The 10,838-nt window shown below is 37.2% G+C and overlaps 1 protein-coding gene across 1 annotated transcript; it reads right to left on the bottom strand.

Moving 5' to 3' along the window:
* Positions 1 to 1,582: 1,582 nt before the first annotated feature.
* LOC131039748 (zinc finger CCCH domain-containing protein 56) lies at positions 1,583 to 2,799 on the bottom strand. The gene is made up of 2 exons (XM_057972584.2): positions 2,120 to 2,799; positions 1,583 to 2,029 (listed from the first exon to the last, which is right to left on the bottom strand). The coding sequence occupies exons 1-2, from the start codon at positions 2,511 to 2,513 to the stop codon at positions 1,704 to 1,706; spliced, it is 720 nt and encodes a 239-aa protein (XP_057828567.2). The 5' UTR covers positions 2,514 to 2,799; the 3' UTR covers positions 1,583 to 1,703.
* Between the last annotated feature and the right edge of the window lie 8,039 nt (positions 2,800 to 10,838).

Below are 10,838 nucleotides of genomic sequence, written 5' to 3'. Positions count from 1 at the left end.
ACACAGAAAAACATCAAATAATCAATACTCAATCTTGGAAAAACCAGATCTATAGAAATAAGTAGAATAAACTTTATTCATCATGTAATCACAATAAACATTTACTTAAAACAGAAACTGAATAATAAGAAACAATCTATAATAAAAGCCAGATCTATAGAAAAAAGTACAATAAACTTTATTCATCATGTAATCACAATAACCATTTACTTATTAAATAAACTGAATAATATGAAACAGTCTATAACTTAAAATTCATCATAACGTCAAACATCAAATTCATTTAGTTATTAAACAAGTTTGTGAGGGGCGTTACACTAGAATAAACCATTAGCTGGACAAATATATTTTAGTAGGGAAAGTATCCATAATAAATCTACATTGCTTGTATCAGTTATCAGCATAGACAGATTGTAATAAAGTATATGAAATAGATTGTTTAGTACCAATGATAGAAAAAGGCAAAGCAGAGTGAACAAAATGTTATTAGATACACAAAATGGCCAATGAACAATTTTATGATATTATAGAACATATGGATGCTTCCCTTGAGAAGGATATTTGCATCCTTGTGTGCTGGGCAAAAATATTAAGAAAACTTGAAGAGTAGGCTTCACTGTTCCCTTTCTAAAATACGTTTTCTTAGTCCATTAGAAAGCACTTAAAATAAATAACAACAAAACAGAGAAAGAAAAGAAAATACCTCAAACTGCGTTTCAGATGACGAAGACCTCACCAAGAGTAGATCTAAATTATTGAAGTGATGAGTCCAACCTCCTAACAGTTGGACCATGGGACCTGTGAATAAAGAGAAACAAATTTGAAATGTTCCTTCCACTGCATTCTCCATCTGGAACATACAAACCTATTATCAACACAATACAGCTTCCAAAATTGTGTTTGAAAGGTTCAATAGTTAGGCTCTAGACCATGGACCAGATTTATATTACTTCAATTATTACAAATTTATCACACGGATTGAAATTAATTGTTGTCTCACGTAATGTTCTGATGAGTTATACTAGTAATTTTTTACATGATAAACTGGTACATTGATGCACATTATTTTTGTCGTTATATTCTTGAAATTTGTTGAGCAGAAAATGCTGCATGCACTATCTCATCATGTCTTATCTTTCAGTGTTCAAAATATATAAGCATCTTTATCAGATTATCAATGAGTGCTCCTTTGATAGGCACTCGATCCCAACCTACCAGAATCCTCCAAGCACAAGGCTTAATGTGTGTGTGGGATGCATTTCAATGGCCAGAGGATTCCATAGTGGGTTTACGAGCCCAAAATCAACACTTGACTCAAAGGATCTAACAAATACCTAACTCTCTTGTGCCTGCAGTGATTTGGTTTTTGTTATAAACATTTTGTGCCCTTGGTGGTGTACAAACCTTAATTTAAAATTAAATAAACATATAAAGAGGCATTACCCTGGTAAAATCATTCTTTCAGTTGCTCTTAAAACTCAATCCACATGACACTCTGAAAAGAAAATTTTCAATAATAAATTAACAACACCATTCGAGGGATCAAAACAGAGGAAAAACGAGTGTATTAAAAAATAAAGAATAAAGGGAGCAAATATAGAGTTCGCCAATCTTTTTCATTTCTAATCTTGTTTTTCACATATACATTCTTAACAATATACACAGATCATGTACAAATGTACAAACAGACCACCTTACTCAACTTATTCATCAATCCAATCACCATAGATTCTGCTGATTTTCTGGGGGCCCTTCCACCTGGCCAAGCTCTTCTGACATGCAGATACCTGAATTACGTTATTATTGCCGCTATCGATATCTTCTGTGGACTTGTAAATTGATGTCGCATGGGCATTAGCAGTCTTGCTCTTGTCCATCATATGGGCGGCGTCAATTAAAGCACTGGTTGAAGCAGGGCATGGGACAGAATACCCATTAGGGGTTTGGTGTTTCCAAACAGATTGGTTGGGGTACACATATGAACCGGCATTGAAATCCTTATGACCTTCTTGCACGATTTTCGGAGATTCTGTGCACGCAAACCATAAACAAAACATGAATTATAACATTTTTTGGGCTTTTTTCTAAATCTGAAAAAGGGCTTGGATTTAAAATGTACCATGAGGGTAACGGCAACTATCCCCGAAAGAACAAGTCCCTGTGGCCTCATACTGATAACAGACGCGGCGCCGCTTAAAACCTTGCTGCTGTTTCTGTAAAGAAACACACCCATTACTGTTTGAGGCCCCTTTATTGACAGAACAATCCTTTCTGCTGCCTTCGTTATTATTATATCGGGCTCTGTGAAATTCATGATCTGCGTCTCCGAGCATGGGCATTTTTGAAGGGTTTCTGAGCTCGTGAATTCCGTGGGCAAATTTGCAGGAACTGAAGCGGCATCTCCCTTGCATGAACTTGAAACACGGCTGGGTTTTAAAGTAAATACTATTGCGCGTGCATTCCTCTGAACTTTCATCGACACCTTCCGGGTCTGTTTGGTTCTTGTTTTCCATGATGTAAATGTTTGACAAAAAGTCTGGGAGAAATAGAGGAAAGCTCGAGTGTGTTTTGGTCCTGAAATGGCAGTTTTGAAACAGTTCCCCGCCATATAAATAAATTCATAATGAAGATTTCCCAACTCATAGCAAAAGAAACGCCAAATTTAGAGGAGCGCGCTGTTACAATTCGCCGTCCGCTGAAAGGGTCGCACATTGTTTTTTGAAAAACAACCAAAAATTCTAGTTCGATGCTCCCAATTAGCAAGAACACAAGAAACTGATACTAACTTTACTAAGAGCATGGTCTCATGGGTTTGCTCCCCGCTTAATTTCCTATAGTTTTGGCGGTTTATCTAATTTTCTAATTAGAATCTTCCTTAGGATTCAATCTCCCTAAATTATGCTGGTTAAGTGGTAGATTAAATTGGAAAATTAAAAACCTAGGAATGTCGATAGGAAGTTGTTTTTCGTGCGGAGGGTTGTTTGATGAAAATATAGTTGAGTAATGAATGGGAGATGGTAGTACTAAAATAAAATGTGGAGAATAAAATGTGGATTTGGATCATTATTTATGAGTACTTGCCTTTGTAACCAATTACAAATAAGGTTTTATTTTTGTTTTTAAAAATATTTTTATTTTCTAAAGTTACTTAAGTAATTTTTAAGTTTATATATTATAAAAATTTATTTTTTTGTATCCAGATTGGCCAATACAACTTTTGTTGTTATAAGCGGATTTTTTAGGAAATCTAAAACAAATAATGTTCGTGACAACATCTAGGCAAGAATATAAGCACCAATTAATTTTTATCGCCGCTTTGAAACTACTTTCTTCCCCTCTACCAAGCAGATTCCAAAGGATTCCCCATAAAACAAAAATTTATAATATAAAAATTGGTCAATTTAAACATATCACAATGAGGGCAACCAGATTAATTATTAATCATTATATCAGTAGTTTGGTATTAAATATTTAGATTAATTAGTTTTATTGATGTTTTTTATAAAAATATTATCATATAAAATTTATTTTATTTAATTAATATACATAAAAAAACCAAAAAGTCATGACAATTAATCTTGAACTATGATCTATTAGGAATTATATTTTTTTTTTTAATATATATAATTTATCATATATTTATAATATTAAATAAAAAAATCATATTGAAAATTTATTTGATAACAAAATATACTTCTACTTCATCCAATTTACATATTATATTTCTAAATTAAGTAATTACAAATAATCTCTTTTAAATGAAGAGATCATATGCTAAAATCAAATTAAAGTACACAACCATTTGACATGGAATTACATCAACAAAGATGTGAAACAAGTAAACAACTAAATTAAGTAATGGCAAATAATGCCCTTTTAATTATTAGTATATTTGAATATATAAAATTTATAGTATATTATATATCAATGGTGTTGTGACACAAGTTTATAGTTTATTCTTGAAGCCAAAGGGCCTCCCTTTTTTCTTGGTAATGGAGCACTGGTCCAACTGGTCTTCCTCTTCCTCGCTAAGGGTGGAACCGGTCAGTGGACTGAAGTTTCCTTCCCCGTTCTGGCCTAGAAGGGCCAATTTACTCTAGTCCATGCAAGACTCAGATGTTGAATTGAAGGGAAGGAGCACATTATGGAGCATCCCCTCCAGCTCCAAGGTTGTCAGCTGCTTCTTACCCCCTCTCATTAATGATGAAGTTTATTTCTTGGAATGTGAGAGGGTTGGAGTCACTCGACAGAAAGTTCATTGTGAAACGATTCCTTGACATGCATAAGAATATTGATTTTCTTCTACTACAAGAGCTAAAAGCTATTGAATTTACCCTTGAAACTACTCTTGACTATATCTGGAAGGATGCCATTAAAGTCTTCTCTAATCACCCCAGAGGCAAGGGTGGGGTTGGACTCCTTATCAATCCCAAGTGGTCCAATCTCATTACCGACAAAGGTATCTCCCCTTGCAATAGGGTTGTCTGGAGCTCCATCAATCTAAAAGGCACTCACTTTGGAATTTGTTCGGTGTATGTTGCTAATGATTATAGAGACAGGATTGTTTTATGGGATTGGCTTAGATCTCTCCTAAACATCCCCTAGATAATTGCGGGGGATTTTAACATGGTTGAAAACAACTTTGACAAAATTGGTGGCCTAGCCTTCACTTGGAACAATTTGGAAAGAGAACACTGGAATGGGCTGAAACTACACAAATCCCTATTTGATCCAATGGAGGATCTTGGACACTCCCCCCTCGGCCTATGGCATACCTAGTGCAACTACCAGAAGGGAGAAAGTAGAATTTACTCTAGATTGGACTGATTATACGCTAATAAAGAGAGCTTTTCCTTCCTACCTGATGCCCAAGGTAGGCCTGTTTTTGTTCGGCCTACGTCCCTATTCGACCACCACCCTGTTATGGCTTTTATTCACAGTAGAAATATTATGAATAGCCAGGTCAATAACTCCAGTAAATTTTTGCTTAACACCTCCCTCCTCAAGGACCAAGATGTCTTGACTGCCCTGCATCTCATCAATCTCCTTAACTGTCGAAACAATCACCTCCCTTCAAATATTGATAGATGGAACTTTAATGTGAAATCATGGCAAAAAACCCTCCAGACTATAGGACAAAAAAAGGTAAAAGATTTCAGATTTACTGAGAAATTGCTCACCAACCAGCTCCATTCCCTTGAACTTGACATCCAAAGTAACCCTAGTTGTGCTCACAAGGCTGCTTAGGTTGCGCATGCTAGAGAAGCTCTTAGAAAACACCAACAAGTTAAGATCCGTGGGGCTATGGTAAGAGCTCACATCCACTAGCTGCAATATGGAGAGAAGGGCTCCAAATTCTTCTTTAACCTGCTTAAACACAAACAGTCCAAGTAAAAGATTGATATGTTGATCATCAATGGAAATGAAATTATTGACCTTCCCAGTATCAAAGAGGCCTTTGATTTATTCTACAAAAATCTGTTCACTTCTGAAGATACTACCATTGCTAAAGACACTAGAGACAAATACAAAACCTTGATCCCCACTAGGATCTCCCCTATTGACTCTACCCTCCTCAACCAATGGGTATCTATTGAGGAAATCACTACTGCTATTAACTCCCCGAAATCTGACAAAGCACCGGGCCCGCCTCCCTATTGAATTCTATAAAGCCAATCTTGAATGGATTGCCAATGACCTGTATGGGGTTTACTTTGAAGCCTTCAACAATGGAACCCTCGGTGCTAACATTAACAAGGGGACTATTAAGATGATACCCAAAGATGGAGATAGGGCATTCATCAAGAACTGGAGGCCTATCACTCTCCTCAATGTCTCTTACAAAATTATGGCTAAAGTTATTGCCCTTCGACTTGAAAAGCTCCTCCCTAAATTCATATGCTCTACCCAAATAGGCTTTATCAAGGGCAGATATATCCTCGAGAACCTCATTACGAGCTGGGAAGCCATGGATTGGGCTAGAGCCTCTAACCAAGACACTGCCATGTTCCTGCTGGACTTTGAAAAAGCTTACGACCGTGTGGAATGGGACTTTATCATCATGATGCTACAAGCCTTTGGGTTCCCAGATAACTTCTGTCCATATGTTAAGGTCCTGCTACAGGATGCCTCGGCCCAAATAAAAATCAGTGGTTCCCTCTCCTAGAACATTCAACTTAGTAGATCTATCAGGTAAGGCTGTCCTCTTACTCCCGCCCTTTTTGTCATTGCATCCGATGCTCTGTACTATCTTCTTAGGGATGACTCTCTATCCCCCTGTGTCAAAGGAGTTAAGCTCTCTGATGACTCCAGCCTCCTCAACATCCAGTTTGCAGATGATACTGCCATTTTCCTTGAACTTTCACCCCTGAACATTGACAACCTTGTTCAAAAGCTTAAAACTTTTGGTATAATGTCTGGAGCTAAAATCTCCCTTGCCAAATCTACCCTCCTTAGCTGGAAAGAGAAACCCCCTGACTGGCTTAGTCCCTATGGATTCCAATAGGGAGGCCCCAGCAAAATCGTCCGATACCTCGGCATCCCCTTCTCTATTTCTCCCTCTCTTAAAGAGATGTGGCAGTGGATTAAGGATAAGATTGACAAAAAACTGCATAGGTGGGATAATAGATTTCTCTCTCTGGCTGGAAGAATCCAAGTCTGTCAGAAAATCCTCTCCTCATATAGTGTCTACTACTCCTCTGCTTGGATGTTCAGTAACTATCAAATCCTTGATATCCAAAAAACCATAAGACAGTACCTTTGGTTGGATGGCAAAGGTGGGAAAAAAATGCATGTCGTTAAGTGGAAATGGTGTCACATATCTAAGAAAATGGGTGGCCTTAGGTTAAAGGATCTCAGGACCCAAGGCATTGCCCTTGCTGCGAAATGGATCTTTCATGCATTGGATGGCATGGAGCCCTGGAAAGTTCAGATTAGAAACAATATTGAGAGAGGTGCTCCTAAAAATGCTAAGTCCTGGAAAGCCCTTCCCCTGGCTAACCTGGTGGCAGGTCACTTTCCTGTTTCCGTGCAAGGCTCATATGTTTTTAAATCCATTTGGAAGGCCTAGGAGCATATTAGACATCTTATTGACAACCCTAGTATTAGCAGCAATGGCACCATTCATGGGGAAAAATCGATCTGGTGGAATCTCTTTCATACTAATAAACCCCTTGCCCTCATGCAAGGCTGCTCGGCCAAGTTTTGGGACAGATCCGGCATTAGGGTCTTTGAGGACCTATTTGAGAATGGTGCCTTGCTCAGCTAGGGAGAGCTCAGCGCTTCCTACAATCTCTCGCCCACCCAGAAAAGAACCTACCATATGGTTAAGAATGCATGTGCCACTCTTGCCCTGCCCACTAGCACTAATATAGACTCGCACCATTTCTTGACTCTCAAGTAGAAGGATGGCTCTCTCCTACCCAATATTACATGTCACGCCATTTTTTACCTAATCTCTAATGATGACTCTATTATTAAACATGTTAACACTCTGTGGTACTTGGATCTGCCTGACAACTCCTGGTATAAATGCTTTACTCGCCTATGGAAAAGTCTGATTCCCCCTAAGATACAATGTTTTAAATGGCAGCTTATAATTGACAGACTCCCATTAAGGAGAAACCCTCCCAATACTGATATTTGCTCCATTTGCAGACTTCCTGAGACCGGCAGACACATTTTCTTTGACAGCTCCTTCGCCGGGGAGGTTTGGTTAATGTTTGGTTTTTATATTCCTAATCAGGTGGATACCTTTAGCATCATCACTAGTTTTATTGACGATCTAAAGAAGGACGCTAATACTTTCTGGTTTATCTTATCCTCTTATATCCTTTAGTTCATTTGGAAATTGCGAAATGAGGATAAATTTAATGGCACTGGCAAGTGTCTTACTGAGTCTCTTTGTAGACTCACCTTTTTTTAAATTGCTTCGCAGATTTCCTTCGCGATGAATCTTGAAAAGCATAAATTCCTTTGGTTCCTACAAGATGGTCATGCCACTATGTTCATACACGAGATGAAGGATGGCTACGAGTGGAGAAGGCTTGCAAAGAACCAATCCTCCTTTGAAAAGGCTCTAAAGAAGCTGCTTGAAGAGATCAACAATAACAAGTTGCCCGAGGCTGACCGCATTGCCATGCTGGCTCAGATCCAGGACCAAAAGAAGGCAGTTTGGATGGAAGGGGCCCAAGGATGGACCACATGGATCGACCCTCTCGATCACATTCTGCAATAGTGCTTTGATTCTCCTTTTACATTGTTCCTTTTTTACTTTGAACTGCTCTCTAGTAATGTAACGCAAATCCTTGGTGATTTTGGTGGTTGAGGCCTAGCCTCCCTTGTCTATAACTGTTTGTAACTTGTTTACTCTCGATCTTTAATATAAAAAGTTTATAGTTTAATTTTTTTTTCATTATATTGTATTTTTTTTTTTTTTGATCGATAAAAGGCCGAAGCCAAATTTTATTTCTTTTATAAAATTATTACATCTCCATTCAGTGTGGGCACCGGTAGGAAAGAATGGAGATAAGAAAACCTCCGGTCTAGCCCAGATCCCTTATGGGATCAGATAACAAAAACAACTGTAAATTTTTACAATTCCTCATCTGAGGATGGTGGCTGTCTTATTAAGACATTTTAGTTTCTTTTTGTACATAAAATCTTGCAACACTTTCTGGTTGGATCCATCTTCACAAATATGGCGAATCCACTAATACTTCGAGCTTTAACTTATATCCTGTATCCCGAATCTGCAAAACCTTATTGCAACTCACTTTGCCAAACTGTTAGTAGCATAGTAAACAAGATAATTTGTAACAATCATTCAATGAATAATAACATCTTTTCTATTTTATGTAAGAGGATTGTAGCCTGGATATCCCTTAGCTTGAAACCATCTTAACCTTTTAGGTTTCAATTTAAGAGATTATCCAGGCTACAATTCTGCCTACATTAATGGAAAGGATCAATTTCTAACAGTTCCTTAATTACTTTTAACACAGCAGACATCTGATACTCCATAACATAAATAAATTCATATGCATATGTATGTACATTTAAATGTCAATATGCGAGATTATCATAGAGTCTGCCAGGATCATGAATATATACAAATGCACACAGAAATATATATGCCTGGAGATAGGAGTGAAACAACAAAAGAGCAAAGGACCTGTACAGAGTCTAATCCAATAGAACCTTCTACAAATCTGAATCAATGCTTAAGCCTGGACTGACCTCTACTTCCCTCCACAAAACCACTACAAAAAAAACATTCCATCCATTTCTCAGTAGATTGTAATAACCCGAATGAACCCCACTCGATAGAGAAGGGGTATCTAAAAACCAAGATAAGTCCAATACTATGATACTCTATAGAATCCACTGCTGTACCACAATCATCGCAACAGAAACCAGTGCTATCTGTCCCCTATTTAACATAGGGCTAAAATCAATCACTATCCGATGCAATGAATCAAGAATATCAGAATGCAAAAAGCCAGTAACCTTAGCATGAATACACATAGCCTGGCAGACTCTAATTGTCAATAGAAGACATCATATATGCCATATTGAAGTCAATACCCTCGCTGCCCAGGACAGTCTAAACACAGATAACTTGCATTGGAGGGGAGACCTGCATGAGCCAGAACAGGAATACCCGACATCTACCAATCTCCTTTCAACACTCCTGAAACACCCCTTTCACCCACACACAGGGTCAGGTGAGGAGAGATTAATACAAGCATATATGAAGGTTCGAATAAGGATATCAATGAATACCTTTTTGTACACATATACACATACTCATATATATATAGTATCTGTATATATATATATATATATATATATATATATGTGTGTGTGTGTGTGTGTGTGTGTGTGTGTGTGATTGTATGTGTTTCTATTTACACCCACACACACACACACACACACACACACATATATATATGAGTATATATATATATATATATATATATATATATATATATATATATATATATATATATATATATATATATGAGTACACCATATAACATGAATCAGTCCATATGGGATTAACTACAAATATATACATATATATATATATATATATATATGTGAGCATATATATATATATATATATATATATATATATATATATATATACAAATATATATATATATATCTGTATATATATATATATATATTTATCTGAAACTTAGTATACCAAAATGCTGTTATAAGGAAACGGTGACTGCATATCCTAGAATTTATACATGAGGGCCAAGGAGAGGACTTGGAGAGGAGTGATATGAGTTGTTGACATGGCCAACGCCAAAGTATTAATCCGAGGGAGTATCCTTCCTAAAGACAGACGAATTACCATCTGCCCCTAAATTTGCTAACTTGTCTGCTATAGAATTACCTTCCCTATAAATATGTTTAAACGAAGTTTCCTCAAAGTATTTGATCAAATCCAGAATTCTTTTTAATTCCGCTTTCAATCTCCAGTTAGACACTTCCCTAGTCCTGACTGCATTTATAGTTAATGTTGAATCACCTTCAATTTCCAGATATTTAATCTTGAGTGATTTAGCTATAATCAGTCCCTCCCGCAACGTTGAAAACTCAGCCATGTTATTTGAAGCCATACCTATGGGCTTATTAATGCTAGCTATTAGATCTCCGTTATCTTGATGAATAGCACACCCAATACCTGCTACACCAGGGTTCCCACGGGAAGCGCCATCAAAGTTTAGCTTAGCCTAGCCCTTTCGGGGGGGAGCCCATTTTGTTAGCTTCCTATCTAACTCAGCCTGTTTCCCACCCTTCCCAATAAACGGGGGAATTATCAA

The sequence above is a fragment of the Cryptomeria japonica genome, chromosome 6 (genome assembly GCF_030272615.1).
Source record: "Cryptomeria japonica chromosome 6, Sugi_1.0, whole genome shotgun sequence".
Lineage (NCBI taxonomy): Eukaryota > Viridiplantae > Streptophyta > Pinopsida > Cupressales > Cupressaceae > Cryptomeria > Cryptomeria japonica.
The sequence above is the reverse complement of the archived record's forward strand: the minus strand, read 5'-3'. Positions and strand labels throughout refer to the sequence as shown.

Excerpts from the sequence above, each read along its gene's own strand:
- LOC131039748 (XM_057972584.2), bottom strand. The coding sequence starts at position 2,513 with ATGGAAAACAAGAACCAAACAGACCCGGAAGGTGTCGATGAAAGTTCA. Across the intron at positions 2,030-2,119 it reads TAGTTGCCGTTACCCTCATG|AATCTCCGAAAATCGTGCAA; the intron begins GTACATTTTAAA and ends TTGCGTGCACAG.